At 37.6% G+C, this 21,269-nt stretch overlaps 1 protein-coding gene across 3 annotated transcripts; it reads right to left on the bottom strand.

The window, feature by feature from the left end:
- Window positions 1-72: 72 nt before the first annotated feature.
- LOC129365867 (long-chain-fatty-acid--CoA ligase ACSBG2-like) lies at window positions 73-21,219 on the bottom strand. 3 transcript variants are annotated; one of them, XM_055039411.1, is made up of 15 exons: window positions 20,776-21,219; window positions 17,187-17,281; window positions 14,987-15,138; window positions 13,037-13,320; window positions 11,035-11,123; window positions 6,838-6,958; window positions 6,651-6,731; window positions 6,303-6,452; window positions 4,916-5,083; window positions 4,648-4,829; window positions 3,338-3,568; window positions 2,691-2,908; window positions 1,666-1,805; window positions 1,340-1,583; window positions 73-825 (listed from the first exon to the last, which is right to left on the bottom strand). In XM_055039411.1, exons 3-15 carry the CDS (start codon window positions 15,096-15,098, stop codon window positions 749-751), a joined length of 2,097 nt encoding a protein of 698 aa, XP_054895386.1. In that variant the 5' UTR covers window positions 15,099-15,138; window positions 17,187-17,281; window positions 20,776-21,219; the 3' UTR covers window positions 73-748. The 3 variants fall into 3 exon arrangements, with proteins under 3 accessions (XP_054895386.1, XP_054895385.1, XP_054895387.1); XM_055039410.1 differs by lacking the exon at window positions 20,776-21,219 and adding an exon at window positions 19,846-19,916; XM_055039412.1 differs by lacking the exon at window positions 20,776-21,219 and adding an exon at window positions 19,765-19,856.
- Between the last annotated feature and the right edge of the window lie 50 nt (window positions 21,220-21,269).

The following is a 21,269-nucleotide window of genomic DNA, read 5'->3' as shown; positions in this document are numbered from 1 at the left end:
GAGCTGCAGAAACGACGCAGAAAAAAAAGTGAAATAATAAAATACTGAAATTATACGTGGTTTTAATAAATGTCAATTTTAAATCATTTCAATTTATTTATCTATTTAAATGCAATATTACATTGTGATTTGTTTGGCTCTTCATATTCTTGCACCAAGTTGCAAACTGAAATAAAATATATAACAAAAAAAACTTGTTGTTGCTAGGTCTGTTTGATTTGCTCCAAATCACTCTCTTTTATTGACAATTTACAGAAAATATATCACAGAATAAATATATATTTTCAGTAGGAGTGGAACTATAGACACTCATGTTCGATTTACAATTTGCAGTTGGGGTGATTGGACGAACACAGACCGTCGAGTTCATTTGTTTGACAATATATTCACATTATAAAACATGTTGACCTTCTGTTTGCCCAGATGGAGAATTTTACACGATGCTAAACAGGAGGTCAGATTTTAAACAGCTGCTGCAAGACGAGAATGAAAACCTTTAAAAGTCAAAGTGGATCAGTGCTTAGAAAACATTCATTAAACACGATAAAGATGTAAAAAGCTTACATTCCTAGAAGCTAAATGACGGCAGCCTCATTTGTTGTGTCAGGGTGCGGCGGAGCGCGGCGGCGCTTTGAGGCATCGAACGTCGAACAGCATAAATATGATACAACAGACAGATTTACAGAGGCGTAGGCAACAGAGGTCTGCTCTGAGTCTTTTACTTCTCCAGGAACCACAGCTGGACAGTTCAGTGCGAGTACAATTTGTCAATTTTGTCCTGGTACATTTTCACCACAACGGGCCGCCTCAGTTTCATGGTGGGTCCTGCACAAAAAGGAGAAGAGAAAAGAAAAGAACGGTTGACTGAACAACAGGTTTCTATTTGGAGCGAAACTTCTGGAGTTCAGAAAAAAACCATAAAATCCTCAGACATGAAATCTGACCTGCAGTTAATCCGTTAATCACATGATAAATTAAAACGAGCTCCATCGTTTCCATTCTCACGTTATTTTGTTTACACAGACCTCATAATACGTTTTAATGGATTTGGGTGTGTTTTTGTTCCATTTTATTTATTGATTTTAGATATCTAAAATGTCTTCCAGTTCCAGTTTTAGATGGAACGGGTCTTTGAAGAAGCAAACTTGCATTATTCTAACATTATCAATATATTACATGAAAATTGTCTCAAACCAAGAATATTATCATTTATCTCAGTAATTTCTGAAACAACTTGTCGTCCAGTAAAATTTATTACTGATTTTAACTGCGATAACAATTAAAATGTAATATTTTGTCAAAAACAAAAGAAAATAAAAAACCAAAAGTATTTCCTGACCCAGTTCTCCTCCGTTGACAGAGAAATCTTTCTCCAGTAGGACCCACTTCTGGACCTTCTGAGCGTTGGACGTGGATTTTTTGTTGAATCGGTTGATGCCGTCCTGAATGGCTTTGTAGAGCGCTGGCTCCTTATTGGCTACGATCTCTGACACCCTGGTGGAACTGATGTTGAGCTGCCGACAGAAGCTCAGCGCCTCGCCGCTCAGGTTGTCCGTGGGGTTGCCATCGTTGTCCATTATGCACTGCGGACGCAACAACATCGGTCACACCTGTTCACTGATGCGGCGGCTTTTTGGAGGTTAGCAGAGGCGAGGAGTTTGTTACTTTGAGCGTGAGCAGCATGGAGAGGAACTTCTGCTTGTCGCCGATCAGCATGGCGTTGCTGATGATGGGAAGCTCGAGCTTCACCGCGTCCTCGATGGGGACGGGGGCGATGTTCTCGCCGCCGGCGGTGATGATGATCTCTGCAGAAAAAAAAAAGACATTCTGCTTTATGACTTACTGATTTCTGGTCATCCTTCATGTTTCTGACAAAACACTAAATTTTCTGTATAAATTCAGTAAATTATCCGTAAAAAAAAAATAAATGGAAGAAATGTCTAAATGTCTGAAGAAGTATTTCCCAAAATGTTGTGGCAACCGAGATTTAACTTTTAGAGAATAAAAAAATAAGAGAAAAAACCCCAGAATGAATTATTATGGTTTAGCAAAAGAGTAATAAAGTATCATAGAAATGCCAAATTATGGTTTCAGCAGTTATGTTTTCTTTTTGTTTGTGCAATAAATGTTCAAGAATAAAAGTAAAATGTCTTATTTACTGCGAGCAGAAACCAAAGAATAGAAACAAAATCTCTGCTGAGTTCTCAGGTAGTAATTCAGGTTATGCACATATTTAAATGGAAGTAACCTTAACCTAAGTAGGAATAAATGTTTCCTATTGTTATAATTGTTTGTGTTTTTGCGTCTCATTAGTTCAACAGTCCTGATCTGCTTGTACTCACAGACTGAAACGGATTAAGATCTAAATGTCAATGAAAGATTGTATCAGATAACAGCAGCTTTTTAAGTTCGATGTTAAAATTACCTTTTTGCACGGAAAGTACTTTTCAAATGAAGTTTTGTGTCGTGTGGTCCCATAAAAAGATTGAATAAATCCCAGTAAATTCAGTTTGTGAATGTCACTGTGAGTTTAGTTTATTATTGTGAACACAAACAATAAACTTTACTGATGTAAAACCTTCTAGTAAAATATCTTCGGGAAAGTTTTATATAAAAATCAGAATAACATAAACTTTAACAAATAAACTGTCTTAAGGTTTTCAGTTTTGTTCCCAGGTTCTAAATGTTACCTTTTATTCTTCCTGTGATGTAGAGGAAGTCGTCCTCGTCATGTTTGCCCAAGTCTCCAGAGTGCAGCCAGCCTTGCGGATCCAGCGCCTCGGCCGTTTTATCGGGCATGTTCAGGTAGCCCATGAAGACGTGCCGGCCCCAGAAACAGATCTCTCCGTTCCCATCCGCGTCCGGTTTGTCCAGCTTTGTTTTGCAGCCCGGCAGAGCTCTCCCAACGCTGCAGAGGGAAACCACAGAGATGAGCTCAGTGCGTTCAGTGTCTTTGTTTGTAAGCCGTCATGTTGATGGTTTCGTTTTCTTTTACTTCTCCTCAGCAGAAACAGACAGAGAGTACAAGAAAATCCAGAAATTAATCTGACTGGCCTTTATTTAGAGTCTATTTTCTCAAACCAAGCATAATCTTACTTACATTTTATTTATTCTTTTTCACTTACAGGAAGAATCGGCGTTGTTGCAACATAGAACAGACACTTTAAGCTTTAGGCAGATATGTGTGGCTCCAATTCTTGTTTTTATTTTTAAAGAAGCTGATCAAATGCATCTTTAAAGAAGCCAAACTGATACAACACGCCTTAACATTGTAAATGTATGCAAACACTAAATGTTTTACTCAAAGCAATAAGTCCCATAATGCATTGCTTCTGACCTTCCAATGCGATACTCGTGGATGGAGCTGGTGTGCGGGCCGGAGCTCTCGCTCATGCCGTACAGCTCCTTCACCGGGATGTTCAGGCTCATGAAGTAGTCCAGAGTTTCTTTGGTGATGGGAGCGGCTCCAGTGGCGCACAGCTTGCAGCGGTCCAAACCCAGCTCGGCCCGGACTTTCTTAAACACCAGACTGTTGGCCAGCATGTAGCCCCACGGCACCGAGTTCTCCCTGCAGCCAAGCAGATGCAGAGCGTCCCAATGAGCCGCCATGCTAAGATCTACTCATGTTTGATAACTTTATACATATGTGACTTTCCTATGAACTAAATCAATTTAAGCGCAGACCTGCCTCATGTAGAACATCTCATGTTTGGTGTTTTTATTGTGTTATTTTATTTTAAATAGTTAAAAACTCATAATAAAACACATCATAACAATCCTTGCACATATCTGTCTGATGACATCACAAAAGGAACAAAGCAACACACGAGTGACTTTCAATGTATAAATATGTACTTTTCCTTTTTATTTGCGTTTAGTCAAATTTCTGCTCAAAAAGTTTAGTTTATTTCTGATGGGCTGTAGCAACACCTTGATCTATTTTTTCAAACACAGCAGGAAAATCTTGGGAACAAAAAGACACTCAACGGTTGTTTAGAAGAAGATCACAATAGTCTAAACTGAACTCAAATGTTTTGAAATCTGTCACACGTTTCCTTACGGTTGGTGGTTAGCTCCAGTGTTGAATCAATAAATCTTTGGAAAAGAATGAAAAGAAAAACTGTATTTTTTAAAATTACACAATAGAAATACATATTTCTCAACCCATACAGGTTTTATTAGCTTACAGAGATGCAAACATATATTCACACTTTTTGTCACTTACATTTCAGCTCATCAAACAAAATTTAAAAGCTACAACAAGATACGCTGAGTCAATATAAACTGCAGGTTTCAAATGTTCATTTGATTTATTAAAGGAAATAAGTGATCTAAACGACCGGCTCAATGTGAACAAGTATTTCCTCCCTCACTGTTCATCATAGCAACAATCAGCCTGATTTAAACTTTTTTTTTCTTTTCCATATAATATTAAATTAAAGCTTAACTTGAAAACTGCATAGGCCTGACAGTGAAATTAGTTTGATGATCTGAAACATTTAAAATCAAAACCAGAAGATATCTGTAAAAGGTAAATAGTTTTTCCCAGAACTCTGTAATTGTTGGTTCAAAGACAAACACAGCATATGATGCTATCTTTACATAAAAACTGTGTTTCTCCTCACATTGTGCTTGAAGCCGACTCACCCGCTCATGGCGCTGTAGGTGTACTGCAGGCCGATGGCCTTGGCCCAGTCCGCGACCCTCTTCCTCAGCGCTGAGCCTTTGGCTCCCACAGCTTTCATGCTCTCCTGGATCTTCTCCCAAACCCGAGGAACGCCCAGGAAGCCGGTCGGACGAGCCTCTTTCAGCGTGTTTACCAAAGTTCCCTGAAAAAAGAAACAACAACGGTTGACAATATTAACCCCTGGAACCAGCTTTGGCGCTAACAAACCAATATTAGCTCAAACAATACCTTCAGGGCATCTGGCTCTGCAAAATGGGCGGTGCCTACGAGACTCATGGAGCACCAAATGTCCATCATCTGCGCTGCGACGTGGCTGAGCGGCAGGTAACTGACCAGCACTTCCTCGCAGCAGTGTGGGTTTATTAACTTGGACACAGTGCGGGCCGTCCACGTGATCTGACCGGGGAAAAGACGAGGCAGCTTTAAAGTTTGATCAGAAGAACAGGTGAAAACTGAGCAGGAAAAGGGAACTACAGTCTGTCTTACTGGTGGCGTTGAGTTAATGCAATCTTTAAATTCATCACATCTCTCCCACTTATGTCCTGTACAAAAGTTATAAATATCTAATCTGTTTGATTAGAGAGCCCTTTGTGTTTTTCTGCTTGATTCTTAAATAATCTGGAGTTGAATATTTCGCTCTTGTTCCTTCATCTATTGGAGCGTAAACCTGAATATTAAAACTTCAGGTTGAGTTTAACTCGTTTTTGGTTCTAGCAACAGCTGAGGTTTTGTCTGGACTGAAGTGTTGAAAAAAACAAAACACTGTTTAAAAACGTCTGTCCTGCTGATTTCAGGTTTGATCAGAAGAAAGAAGTAAAAAAGTGAATAAGAGTCCAGGCAACTAATGGAACAAAGAAAGAGTTGTTAGAGTCTGTCATCCCATCAGCACCAGCAGCGAATCAAAACAAACCGACTGATTCCAGTTTCCTGTAAACTGATTGGTGCGTCCCGGCTGTCAAGCACGGCGCTGTGGGAGTGATTATGAGGGCTTGTTTTGACAACACAACACATGGCACTGCGATACATGTAATTGCTGACGGATCCCATGAAGCTTGCAGTTACTAATAAAACTTTATTTGATGGGTTGTGAATGAGATGGTCATAAACGTGACATAACCGCTGTCATGAACATGGGAAAGTCTTTATAAAGTTTTGACTGTTTTCGTAAAGTGTCATTCTGTAAATCATGACACTTTTAATATAAAGTTGACATTATTCAAAATGTCTTTGTTATGACAACTTTACATCATGATTTGACATAAATTTGTTATAAGTTTTACTGATTAAACTTTAGCTTTAATAACATAAAGCTACATCATTTTTAAAGTTTAATCAGTAATATTGATTTACCGAATGACACTTTAGTCATAAATATTCATAAAGACTTACTCATATTCATGACAGGTGTTATATCATGTTTATGATGGTGTCATGAGAATCTTATTCACAACAAATAAAGTGTCACCAAAATGACTAACCCACCGCCGTTTGAAGATTATCATCAAATAAAACAAATTTCCTTTCTTCATTAAACTGATAAAATAAATCCTCTGAATAAATCCGACCTGAACCAAACTTTTTCGTCTTTTGCGGTGATGCTGAAGAGCGGACTCACATTGTCATGGCTCAGCATGACGCCTTTGGGGTTTCCAGTGGTACCGGAGGTGTAGATGAGGGTACAGCACTCGTTGGGCCGCTGACTGTCGATCACAGCGTTCAGCTGCTTGTTGGGAATGTTCTCTCCAAGCTTTATAAACTGGTCCCACTGCAGAAAGAAAAAGGTTTAAATAAAACTGGGACAAATGAAAGCTGCAGCTGTGTGGTTGTTTATTAAGATCAGTCACCCTGAGAGGCAATAATTCTCCAATAAAAAAATGACGTTGTCATAGAAAATATGCTAACAGATGCCCTAAAGTCCATGTGATGTCTCTAATTGATCAATGAATTTGATTGGTCAACATACTGTGTAGAGAAAATCTGCTTTCTGCTCCAGCTCGCCGTCATACTGGATGATGGCTTTCAGATGAGGTAACTGACTTTTAACCTGCAGAAAAGACAAGCAGGAATGAGAGGTTTAATAGTTACTCATAAGTCTGCCAGAGCTCTGAAAATAGCACCCTGAGTTGAGATGCTGCGCTGAACCATCTGACCTTCAGGATCTTTTCAAGCTGGAGCTGGTTCTCCACTACCAGGACGTTTGCCTCGCAGTTATAGGCTACGTAGTGACAGGCCTCTGGAGAGTTGGTTGTGTAAATACCGGCAGCCAGTCCCCTGTGGCATAAAAACTCAGTGAAACCAAACAATGACCACTGTCATTTCCTGCTTTAAATAACCTCCTGTTTATGGCTAATTTATGAAGTTTCCCCAAACAGAGATTTGTGAATTAAGCTTCCCTATTAAATTTTAACCTTTTATGTATATTTCCTAAAGTTTGGGTTCAGTTGAAGAAAGCATATTATCTTCCTTAGAAGTTTATGTGTTTAAAATAAATTTTTCTCTTTATGAAAATTAATTATATCTACCCTCAGTGCCGTTGGAGCAATAGTTCAGTCAGCCTCCTGCTCAACAAACCGCAAGTACACACACACACACCATATGATGTTTCACCCAGATAGCCAGTCCTGTTTTGCATTTGAGTTTAAAGGATTATTTTTATACATTCACTAAACTTTGTCAAGGTTACTGTGAATAACCTACCATTTTTCACTAAGCTCTTAATGATAATCTAACAGGTTTTACACTACCAGATACATGCTCCCTGTTGCAATATGTTGATGACCTACTTCTAGTATTACCACTAAAGAAGAATGTAGGAAACAGAGCTTGAGGCTCCTGATTTTCCTAGCACAAAATGGCCACAAGGCCTCCAAAACAAAATTGCAGTTTGTGCAAGCCACTGTAACATTTCTGGGCCACATGATCTCTCGTGAAGGTAGGGCCATTGCTGAGAGCAGAGTGAAAGCTATTGTCTCTCTGCCATTGCCTGAGACTAAAAAACAGCTGATGTCCTTCTTAGGACTGTGTGGCTATTGTAGACGTTTCATTCCAAGTTATGCTGAGTTTGAGAAACCATTAAGAGAAGTTTGCCATGAAAAAGGGTTACAAATGAGCTCAATAATAATAATAATAATAATAATAATAATAATAATAATAATAATAATAATAATAAAAAGTTACATGATGTCTAAAAAGCATTAACATCATTTGAAGCGCTGAAAAAAACAACTGCAATATGCTCCCACTCTGGGTATTCTCGATTCATTTTTGTCCGTTTATACAGACAGTGGATGAGTGAGGAGATTGCATAACTTCTGTTTTGCTCCAAAGTCATGGTGACAGATTGAAACCAGTTGCCTATTTTCATCTAAATTGGATGCAGTTACAGTAGGTCCACTACGCGCAAATTGTTTGCGCGTAGTGGCAGCTGCTGAAAAAACTGTATTTGCATCTAGGGACATCGTGGGATATTCTGATCTGACCCTATTTGTGCCCCACGTTGTTACACTAATTTTAAATGAATAAAAAGCAGTTCACCAGTCCACAGAAAGGTGGCTGAGGTACCATTAACTATTATTGGATGTGCCAAACATGAACATTAAATGTTGCAACATTCTGAACCCATCGACTCTATTACCCACACCTGAGTAAACCCAAACTCATGATAGTGTGGCAAAACTTGACGTCCTTTGTTCCCCTCGACTTGATCTGAAGCAGGAACCCTTGCCAGATCCAGATTTAGAACTTTTTGTGGATGGTTCTGCATTCAGAAATCCACTCACAGGTGCCATTAACAGTGGCTATACTGTGGTTACCTAAAGGGAGGTGCTAGAAGCAAACCCCCTTCCCCACTACTCTGCATAAGCAGCAGAATTAGTGGCCCTCACAAGAGCATGTATTTTAGCTTCTTAAAAATTAAACTATCTAAAATATGTGAAGAAACAGGCCTGAACTGGGTACAAGTGTTACCCCTACCACTTATGTACATGAGCATACGCCATAAAAGAAATAACCTTAGTTCTTTTGAAATCCTTTTTGCAGGTCCACCAAATATGGAGAATAGGATCACCCAAACACCTAGGAGAAGATATTACACTTTGTGATGAAAAAATGCTTAACTACTGTGTTTCTCTTACAGAACAACTGAAAACCATCAGACAACAGGTCCAAGGAGGCCAACCCATGCTAACTTCTAAACCTTTGCATGATTTACAGCCAGGAGATTTTGTGTTTATTAAAAATTTCAGGAGTAAGAATTGGATATCTAAGAGGTGGACAGGACCATTCCACACCGCTAGCAAAGTTACTGAAAGAACCACCTGGGTCCATGTGAGCCATTGCAAGAAGTTCACAGGAAGGCCCCTGGAGACAGAACAAGAGCCTAACCGAGTGGCTCCGTCAAGAGCCTCAGGCTAACCTGAGCTGCCAACTTTTCGGCCCACTCAGTAGATCACTAGCATCTAGCCGAGGCAGCATCAAGAACATGGCTAGGATGAGACAACACCATAACAGAATGCTCACATGGATACTATGCTGGCATTTCTTCTTGGGATGTGTAGTCATTTTTTTTGTTCCTCTGATACAAAAAAACATTTTCCTGTCTAGAGTAACAACAAAGGAGGAGAACTGATGAACAATGACACAGAGGGAAAAACCACAGTCGAACGAATGAAACGCTCACACTACGATGACCTCTATGCATATATTTACCATTGAGGTTGAAGGAATTTTTAATTGTGTAATAAGAAAACAATTTTTGCTATATTTTTTGTTGTTCCTGTGTAGGCACAAAAAGGGAGAAATTGTGAAGTAAAAATTGTGTTATTATATCTTTTAAGAATTTTATTTTAATTCTTTAGTCATTTAACACTAGTATTGTTCAGTCTGTTAAAACATGTAGCTCAAGGAGTCTCTGAAGAATCAGTTAGATAGGTTTCCTTTTGACCTCTCCTTATGAAAGTCCCAGTAGGCTGTCAGTGACTAAAATAAGGCGCCAGTGTTTGTTAACAGATAACAACAGATAGTTTAGGTCAGGTGTGTCAAACTCATTTTCGTTTTGGGCCAAATCAAGATCATGAAGGCTCTTAAAGGGCCGGTTGTGCCAGAATGTGTTGATAAAACCTGTTCACAAACTGTTAATATGTCAATGAATTCTTAAAATTACATATTATTGAACATCTTTTCAGTCCCTTGAGGAACTAATAATAAATCCGACTGTTTATTTACTCGCTGTATAAATCATGGACTACAATCATACATGAACTAAATTCTCAAGAAACTGGAGGGATTGATTGATATAAAGTGGCAGTAAACAGATAAAAACTGCATTGATATGATTGACAATATAATATTTTATCAAACTTAGTGTTTAGTCTACATTGTAGAGGGCCACATAAAAAGCTTTGGCGGACCGAATTTGGCCCCCGGGCCTTGATTTTGACACATGTGGTTTAGGTAAATACAGTAAGATGGAATAAGCCCTAAGGTCTAACAAATGTGCTCTCCGTTTGCAAACGACAGGGAAAGAATTTTGCTCTTTGCCATTTGCCAGAGTCTCAACCCTGATCTGTTCCACACAGATTAGATTTTTTTTTCCACAGAGGATTAATTTATAAATACATTTATTCACAAATAAATTATTTTAGTTATTTTTGACAAATAAATAAACTTGGAGATCAAAAGTATGTCAGTGGAATGAAAGTTAAAATTATCTGAATATCTGTCAGGTAACAAAGAAGGAAAACATGTAGCTCTTTCTACTCCAGACAGAAACTAATTTTAGAAACAAGAGGCATTCAGAAAATGTAACTTTTAGCAAGAAGCTATTTGCTGACGTATGAAGTTGGCTACAATCCAGCAGCTTTCCATCATCAGCTTATGAATGTGTGCATTCACAAGCTAATCACATGATTTTATGTGAGGAGTATTTCAGTGTCTCAATAAATCGCTTCGTAAGTCTGATGTCACTTCATTTCATGATATAATGTTAAAGTACTTGAGTTCTAAAACACGACACCAAATCACAAAGTATTGTGTATTTTTCAAGAAACATTAATGCCAAAAGTAATAAGAAACTAACCAAACTATTAAACAGGTAAACTGATTGTTATGGCTGTAACATCCACACACTTTACTGTTTACTTAACTTCCAGTTTTTTGTGCGCTGCTTTCTAGAGAGTAGAGGAAATACTAAAGTTTCTATGAACTTATTCTATTTCAGATTCTTGGCAAACAGGTCAAACCAGTTCAAGGAAAGACAGAAACAGACAGAGTCACATGAGAAAGCCTTAAAAACCTGGACAATATGACTTTGCATGGACTGTTGTCGAGGCGCTGATGTGTGATCTCACCCTGCAAAGATGCAGCCGATGTCCGAGATAAACCACTCAGGAGAGTTGAATCCCAGAATGCCTACTCCATGGAAACGCTTCAACCCGAGCTGCGAAGGGACAGAACAATGAGCTGTAACAACGGCTCATTGTTATTACGGCTCATCGTGCCTATTTTGGGTTTTTAGGGCCGTGAAACACGAGACATAACCGAAACTTTCACACGCCCAAGTTTTGGTTTTCAGTGGGACATTGTCACACCACAGATCTGTCACTAATTTCTAGATTACATTTCAACTTGCTCAAATTCTCATGAAAATCTAAAAAATTGTTTTTATAACTAATGGACATAATACATTATACACAGGCTGAAATAACAGATCATCTTGAGATCATGTTGATGCGACTTCTTCATGTTTTGTATCATGTAAACTGTGAGTATTCACTTTGAACTGATAATGTTTAGGTGGGTGGTGTATAGCGCTGCATATTAAACTTTCCTTTTAGAATGATGCTGGAAACAAATGAAGACATATAGACACTTAATGCTTAAATGGATTTTAGACATTGATTAAGTCTCTTAATTGGGATTCATATTTGGAAAGAACATGTTGATTTTTATTTTAAACTTAGAATAATATAAACTAAGTCTGTGGTTATATGGGGTTCCAAATGTGCCAAAAATATTCACACATGCTCGTATGTGCAGGCAACATGTAAATAGTCATTTGGGTAAATCTCTGCCAACAGTCCTGCAGTGAAGAAAACTAATTTGGCTGGTAAATTTCCATATAGGAGATAAATGGATAAAACTATTAATAGCCTCAGTTTTACAAGTCGGAAACAGACATCATCTGAGGAGACAGTCCAGCACTATGGTTTAATAGCTCAGCAGGAAAACATAACATTACAAAAGGTTTAGCAGTATTTTTTTAAAGACAACATTGAAGTAAAGAGTACATTCAGTCCCCTGAAAAAGTGCAAGGTTTAGTTACTTTAAATTACAAATGACATTTTGAAAAATGGCCTGTGTATTTGATATTTTTGATCACCTTCCTTACTCTGATACCATAAATAAAATCCAGTGCAACCTATTTTCTTTAAAACTAGCTACTTGTAAATGGAGCTCATCTGTTAGGAGTTTAAGGAGCTGCAGAAATGAACAGCTGCTGTTGGTCATGGACTCCCCAGATTTAGTCTATACAGAGGAATCTATTGCTGAAAGAAAGTCATAAAAAAGTTTCCCTTTCCCAGGGTCAAACATGGTGGTGGGAGTATCATTCTGTGGAGATGCTTCATTCTAGAGGAAGGTGGCGACTTGTAATAGTTGAGAGGAATTATGAAAATAAATGCAGGCCTATCCCAGAAAAATAAATGTTAGAGGCTGAAACATACTTGAGATAATGACTGCTGATAAATATCCAGTGACACAATGGCATGGTTTCGAACACAGCAGCAGAATGGCTCAAAGTCCAGATTTAGATCTAATCTGAAGGTCTGGTATCTGATATTCACATTCTCCATCCAATCTGATTCAGGCTGATTTATCAGGCAATATCTTGGTTTACTGGTCGAACTGAAACTCAGAAACTATTTTGATTCTTCCGACTCATTGCAAGGTCGTTCTGGATTAATCAGAATTTATTTTTTCAGTTTAGACATATTTAGAAGTATGAAATAATTCCATGTCATGTCATCTTGACTATTGCTACTAGGGACTGGTTACAAAGCATACCACACAAATTTTAATTACTGACATCCAATTATTATATAGTTGATGTTACTCACATAAAATCCCAACTAAATGCATAAAAGTCTGTTTGCAATGTGACAAAATCTGAAAAATGACAGATTTTATGAATAGGAATACTTTTGGCACAATTGGTACTCCATAGCTGTTCATGTGTGGAGGAATCAAGGGCTTGGCTGTGTGTTGTGAACTGAAAACACATGAAAGTGTTATTAATTTAGCAGTAAAATCAGAAAACATTTTCCGAAGCACAGACTCTTAGAACACACCAACCTTGAGGAAGCTCTTGGCCGCTGCACGACATTGTTCGTAGTACTGCCTCCAGGTCAGTGTCATCATCTGGCCACCTTTCTTGAAAACCAAAGCCGGATGATCCCCGTAGCCCTCGACCGCCTCCAGGAACAGCTGATGAATGGTGATGGGAGTTTCTGAGCCTGGACCCGAGCCCTCCATCCTCAGTTTGACCGGCTGGTCTCTTTCTGTGGTAAACAGCTTCTCAGCGGGGGCCAACATGGTCACCAACTCCGCTGACATCAAAGTAACCGACTTTTTCCGCTCTGCATTGGGACAACAGATGCAGATGCTTTTATCTGCCATTTTAAAACAAGATGAAGAGGCAAGCTCGAGGTTCAGGAGAAGACTACGGTGAGTGAGGAGAGCAGGTGAGTGACGCTTGCCAGCGTCGCGCTAGAGACAAAGTAGGTTGGTTATCTGATCCTGATCCTGAACACGCGGCTGAGGAATGTACTGACACACCCACCCCCGTTTTGGTTTGTGGACGCAACATCAATCTGCTGCAGCTTCTTGTGATGAGTACAGAAGATTGAGACTCAATCTGTTATTTCTTATTGGATTTAGTTTCACTACCTTCAGTTTTTAAATAAAATCAGAGTAAAGATCTGTTTCGATTTTGAGAAGTTTGACTCCTGAGCAAGATACCACTCAGGATAATCCTAGCTGTGTTTAAAAATGATACTCTGGCTCACAGCATTTTTATAATACTTCAGTTTTTGTGTATGTCTATATATAGTTTCTTACTGTTTTAACAAAAAATTCATGCCTGTAATGAAACTAAAATTGTATTATACAACTCCATAAAATGACTAAAATCTAACCAATCTAAGGGAAACTACCTTAATTACTTTTCTTGAAACTGTGTCTATGTTGATCCCAAGTTATCAAAACTGTCATAAACAACCTTTGTACATATCAAACAGGAAGATCTTTTAAGACATTCCTCTCTGCTTTGTGAAATGAGATATGTAAAGAAGATAGAATGCTGTGCAAAATCCCTGACAAAATGAATTTATTTGTTTATCCACTTTAATCAAATCATGAACTAATTTTCAAATTTGTCTCCAACTTTATATGATTTTCAAGACTGTTTAGCCTTTAAGTTTTCAATATTTTTATTTAACAAATAAAGCCCTAAAATGGAAAATCCATGAAAATAAAATAATCTATTTAAAAGTAACATTCATGATTTCAATTCCACCACAATGTTTGCATTAATCATCTAAGAAAATTATTTAAAAAAAAGATTATTTAAGTTTTTTGATTTCTAGGTATTTATTTACCTTTTGGGGGATGTACAGTATCATTCAGAAGCTGCAATAGTCATGAATGCCATGTTATTTAGAACATACACGTGGATTATGTGAAGTCAGGAGAGTAAACTAAAACCGCCTGTCATGATGCTTGTAGGATATTTGACCACTCTTCTCAGATCATTTTAATTGTTTGGTTTCCTGGTACTGACCCAAACCTTCAGCATAATCTGCTAAGTTTCAGTATATGAAGTAACTGTCAAGCATGGTGGTGGTTGCATCATGCTGTTGGGTCTGTTGAATGGGATAGAGAAGATGACGGATTATTTTAAAGTTTTGTGGCTTCACCTCAAGTCAATAGATGGATGTTTCAGATATCCTAAACCCACAACATGAATACTTTTGGATTGATAAGAGATGTGGTTTTTAAAATACCAAAATAAATCCATAATCCATTTTTCAAATCCCAGAAAAAAAAGCATCCAGTGTGGCTGAGCTCTACCAATAATGTCAGTAGCTCTGACTATGGGTGGATTAGAGAAAAGCTGATGTCTGCCCACTACTAGAAGTAGTACTAGAAGTAGTGGGCAGACAAGTCAAATGATTCACTACAATGCCTGACTGGAACTGAGTTTAATCTTTTCTCTAAACGTGACACTCGGAGTTTGATTGGTACCTTTTTGTTTTGTTTGATCGTCGTCCTGATCGAAGGTTCTTGGAGGTTTGGCAGGAGGATCGGTGCTTGTCTTTAACACAGAATGTGGAACATCAGTTTTTCCCTTTAGCATGGCAGCTGCTGCAAGACTCTCCTCAGCACTCTTCTAGTTGCTAAAAAGACAAAGTGTAAAATAAAATCAGCATTAAAAGCCTCCAGATGCTTTTCGTCAAGGACTCTCTGGCCAGATAAGGAGATCGATTATGAAACAGAACCGCTACGCTCATTTATAACACTGTGACACCCACAGAAGTCATTGCAAAAGGTCAGCGCCCGTAGTTGCTGGAAAGCAAACGTAGCAAAAACTCACGTGTTGAAACTCTGAATAATGTGCCAGGATGGGTTGCTTCATCTTCTTGTACTAATCACACTGTCCGTCTACAACTGTGAGCAACTTTGACCCAAATTTAAAGAAAGTGAATTTCACAAACTAATCAATATCCGTACACCAGCGTATTGGGGCCATTAGAGACAAGAAAAAAAGAGAGGAGTAAATGTCCGCAAAAAAAACTGATCTCAGAAAATCTTCCATAAAAAAACGTGGAAATTCTGAGTTTGAACATTTTCAAATTTGGATCTCAGAAATGTCCTTGCTTTTTCTAGAAAATTTCTGAGTGATCTAAAAATTTCAGAGATTTTCTACAGGAATTTACTCCTCTTTTTTGTCTCTAATGGCCCTAATTTGCCATCATATTTCAGAGCATAACTTAAAACAAACTAAACTGTACATTTAAAAGTAAAGAAACTAAATCCCTCTGCTTGACGGTACAATCAATGCTATGGACTAACAAACTTATTTTGCAAGCAAAACTTGACAAAGTTAGTGTCGAAGTAACAGATATGTTTCCTCAATATTGTAATAAAACCAGATTAAGATCTGTTGACTCAGCAAACCCTCACCCAGACTTTTTAGAGTCAAAGATCATAGGAATTACTAATGTGAGGTTTTGCAACATCTTTGCTCCAAATTGTGCAAATTTATTTTTTAGGGCATTTAGTATTCATGCCCACAGGGGTTTTCAGACTTTGTCACATCACAGCCACAAAATTTAGTATATTTTGTTTTAATTTGATGTGACAGACCAACACAAAGTAGTTAAAGTGTGAAGTGGAAGGAAAGGGATTTGTGGATTGTTTTTGTTGTGGAAAAAGTTCAGTTTGTAGTTTGCCACAAGCTTGAGGACTTAGCAAACATGTGGAAGATTGAGAGACCATGCATATTATCATTAATACAAATTTATAAAACAAGGGAGTGATGGCATCATTTTGTTTGGAAGAAACTCACATGAAAGAACGTAAAGACAGAAAAACCATGAGTCAGGTTATCCAGGTGAGATTAAAATAAATCTTTTTGGCCTACATTTAAACCATCAAGTGAGAAGGAAAAATAACAGCAGACCAGCCTGAATAAACCGTCCAATGAAAGTCCAGTTCACAACCAGTCACGTACAGAAACTTAACAAAAAAAGTAGATTTCCTCACCAAATGTAAGTTCAACATGAGAGATTGCTGCAAAGTTAGCTCGAAGCTATAAAACTTCTGTCACCTCCTGATGGTTCAGGAGTGATTGCTGCAAATCCAGTCACTCAACAAAACAATCAGCTGCATTTCATTAGCCAGAAATCATTTTACCAACTTTCATAAAAAGATAAAATCCCTTGCATTGTTTTATATCTAGGATCAAATTGGAAAGAATGCAATATTAACATTATTAGATTGAGTAAACTGAATGTTTGTTCTGTAAGAGTTTATTGAGATGCCCACAGCTGTAGATCTACATAATTAAGCCAAAACTCAACTGAAACATAAAGCAAACTAAATAATCTTCTATCCACCTCACAAATATATTCTGCTTTGTGTGTGTTGTGATACATACATTTCTAATCAATGCATTGTTAGAGAATGGTGCAAATGTTCAAGAAGTATGAATATTTTTACTACGTACTGCAGCTGTCCTGTCAAACTCCTTTTGAAAGAGTTTGCTATAATCACTACACCCAAGAAACACAAAGAAAACACAACAATTCATAGCTGTACATACTATGGATAAACTAACTGAAGTAAATGCTGGTATTTTTTTAACATTCAAAATTATTTCTTCCCTTATAAATGCACAAGAAAGCAGAAAATTGACCAAAAAGCTTTGCGGGTGACGTCTTACCTTCAATGCTCTCACAGCTGAGTGGCATCAATCTCTCAGAGGCACTCGAGTGTAGGCTCGACCGACATCAACCTTTGCCCTACACAAGTCGTCTACTGTTCCTCGCAAAAAAGCATAGTTTGGACAACTTCAAAAAGGCGATCAAAGTAGATTCTCTTGCCTCATCTAAGAGCTGAAGAAACTCGCATAATCCGACTAGAAACTGCTCGCTAAGGCCAGAATGATTAGTTAAAGATTCCTGGACAAAAGCAGATCTCGACAAGGTGAAGACAACCTAATACCTGCAACACATAGCAGCCTGCAGCTACAAAAACCTGTTGTGTTTGCATTAATTACAGAGGCTTGAGAACTGCTGGCTTTGCTTGGAAAGGACAAACATTCAGCACGAGGGACTATTATGAATACTATAAACCAAAAATGAAGTGGGTGTGGGGTGTTGTTAAGATACTGATCAGCTGAAATTGGTTTATGAAGACAGTTTTTATCAGAAATGCACAATGAACTTTATATAACTTTTATGACAATAGGAGAAAAGATAAGACTTTGGCTCATAAAAGCTATTCAAAAGTTGAAATGTGCAATTATGCTTTTGTTTACAAGATGAACACATTTAAGAGGGAGATGTTTGAAATGTAAAAGCAAGAAAAACAGCTGAATATTTCAGAAAGAGGTAGTAGTATTTTTTTTTTAAACTGGAAGCATTTAAAATTTACATAAAAATGTGGCCAATACTTCCTCCTCTTCCTCAGTTCTGCCTTTTGTTTGGCCATGCTGCAGGTGCTGAGCACTGTTTTATCAGTAAATATAGGGAAAAGTTTAACCGTCTTTCTGCGGTGACATATAGTTACCCCACACACTGAGATCACACCACCCAGTCACACCACAGCCGTCCTAACCCAGAGTCCCTTCTGCTTGTAACTGGTGAATGATTAGTGAGGGGCTTGATGTGTGCCAAAAACCCAAACTAAAGAAAGACTGAAACTAAAGAAAAACATTTGAGGTGTGCTGCAGCTTGTGGATGTTATATTATTGTTTACAATCAAGTCTGATAAGGGGAAATTCCAGTCATTCCAGAAGATATCTGTGGATTTATTACTGCGCTGACAATGCTGCGGTTTATGAATAACTATTTTAAAAAGACGTCTGCTTGCTACACTGAAGAAAGAACATGCGCTGATATTTTGAGAAGCTACCATTCTGGAAAATGGCTTCCAAAATGGTGGTTTTAACATCCATTTGTTCCTCAGGTTCCTGCCTTCCTTTGACCAGATAACCTCTTGTGCAATTTGTTCTGGTCTTGATATTTCTATGTTTAATCTCCTTTGAGTATTTGCAGCTTGGCACATTGCAATTCAGTTGACTGCTCACTTGGTTATGATACTTTTTTGAGGCCTCTTTATGATTGCTGATTATCTGTGTAATCTCAAGGCATCTGCAAATTGTCCAGAAAACCTGCAGTTTTGCCTTACCTCATCTTTCTTCAACTCCAAATCAAATTACACTAAAAATAAATAAAACGTGAATGGGGCAGGAAAACATATTCTAAAATGCCTATATCAAAGTGCTGGTGTCTTTTACAATATTTAGCAAACTACAACAGCCATAAAAACAGTCATTAAAACATGAAATTGCTAAAAAAAAAAAAGAACACAGACCAACCATGTTTTAAGCTTCCACTTACTGGCATTCTCTCTAATGGTAACAGGCAATGTGTTCCAGTACCTAAGTCATTTAATTGATAAAATATTCTGCAAAAACAAAGATTTTCTAAACTGAAACTCACAAGCTAACCTGGAGGTTGACCTTGTCCTATTTTTGCTATTGTGCTTTAAAAGAAATTCTCTAGGGAACGTTGTAGACTTAGATTAGGAATAGAATTACTAATGAGTAACAATAAAAATAATGAACTGTAGGACCTAATAATAATTTTGTGTAATTTTTTTTCTGCCCATATGAACGTTACATTAAAAGTGTATATTTTAGCATTTTTAAGAGTAAAGTTTCTGAAAGTAAAACAAAACCCTTGAGCTCTATAAGGGTTAAAAATGAAAGTACTGTTTTACCACTGAAATAAAGTAGTAGTGCACACCATATAGCTTTTGGCCAACCGCTAATAAACCCAAGAAGAAGAAGAAATATGGCGCCAGGTCCTCAACAACAAAGTACTCATGTCTATGCTCAACAACCTGATCAAACTTTCTATTATCCAATGTGGGAAACGTAAAAAGTACATTCAATTATAAAACTTTACACAGTGCGCACAGCTCTCCAAAGTTTTGCTAACTCTCGCGGGAGATCTAATCGATTAGCATGGTGTTCCAAATCGTTATTGGATCGAAAAAAGACAACAACCCAATAATTATAATGCATTAAATAATTGTTATATTTATCCAACCCTTTATGCTAAACTCAAAACGCTTTTGTAACTGAAATACAACAGAATGGAAAATATATTACTAGCCAACAAACTCATCTAATGGCATACTGAAAACGTTTTTGTAACTGAACTACAACAGAAATGAGCTAACGCGCTCATTTTAATGCTGCCTTCAAATAAACAGCTCTACATTTTACCCACCAGAAAAACAACACCTGCCTGTGTCTTCCAAACATACTGACAAATATGAAGGTTTTCCAGAGCACACTAATTATGAATTACCTTCAGAGTGGTAAGAGCCGTTTACTTTCTCCTAACTATCCAAATTCTTGTTGTCATGGTTACCGGAGAACAGTACAGTAAAGATAGTTTGCTTCCAAGAGCGCTCACTCTCATGTTTCCTCGAATACAATAAAAAAGGTCGTAATTTTGTTTTAAAAAAATTTAGCCATTCTTAGAGTGAATTTATAGTCATTGAATTTACAAACTATGAACTTATTTTCCAACTTTTTAATGTAACTTATTTCAACTATAAATTATAGTATTTGACCGGATGGCAACACACTCCCTCCTTGATGTCACTTCAACCCTCCACAACCTGTTCTCAATTTTTTTGGGCAGAAATTTACTACTTTTTTTTTTTCTACAATGGCCCTATGATGCCGTAGCAGATTTTGCATGCTTGATGTATAACAAGAAAGACATCTGGTTTTGAGTTTGTTTTGGGCTTTATTGAATAAATTCATTTTCAGTAATAAGAACAGGATCACTTTGTTTAAAAAAATGTTTGCTATATCTAATCATGTTTAAGAAAGAATACAAACTGATTTGGGTGCAGAAATGTAGGCTTTTCAATAAAAGTCTCTGAGTGAACTGTTTTACCTTTTGTTAAAACTTGGTTGTAAAAACACAAAAACTTTGTGCTGTACTTTACATTTTCCTGTGTAAGAAAATTATGTTGGTAGCAATATTTATCCTAATTACAAATTAAAAGAATTCATTTGCATCTATGGGACAAATTTGTTCCGCTTTGGATCTCTGCATCTTTAAGAGCTAAAGCTAATGCTTCAGCTGGAGCTACTGGAGGACATGGGGGCTTATCTTTTCGGCGGGAAAAGCAAATACGCTCATTTTAACGCAACACTCAAAGAGTATGTACACCACTCTCCATTTTTTCGACACTTCTTGTCTTCCAAACATATAAATACTTACAAAGCCGTAAGTTTTCCAAGGTACAAGGCGTATATAAATCACCTTCAGGGTGATCAAGAGCCGTTTACTATCTCCCAACTACCGGTACCTAAATTCTTGTTGTCAAGGTTACCACAGAGAAATACGTCAAAGATAGTTTGCTCTTAAGAGCGCTCACTCAATCATATTTCTACAAATACAATATGACAAAGATAGTTTGTAGTACCCTAAACCCCAACGATGTTTAACCATTCTTAGCACGAATGTGGTCATACAATCAGATGTGTTAAAAGTTAAGGGTAAACTACGTCTAAAATACTTAGTGGTGTTAACATTAGCATTATTCGTTGAGATTTGGACTGGTTTTTTGAAGTCCAAATATTATTTTATGATCTTTGGACACGAAAATGTCAAATCTGGCAACCCTCCCGCGGGGCGCATGTGCCTTGCTGGATAGAAATATGACGCAGCTTAGACGCGAGTAATGATGCTTTAAAAAAAAATCACATTCTTTA

This window comes from Poeciliopsis prolifica, unplaced genomic scaffold (genome assembly GCF_027474105.1).
Source record: "Poeciliopsis prolifica strain line A6 unplaced genomic scaffold, Auburn_PproV2 SCAFFOLD014, whole genome shotgun sequence".
Classification (NCBI taxonomy): domain Eukaryota; kingdom Metazoa; phylum Chordata; class Actinopteri; order Cyprinodontiformes; family Poeciliidae; genus Poeciliopsis; species Poeciliopsis prolifica.
This window is presented reverse-complemented; position numbering and strand designations above follow the sequence as displayed.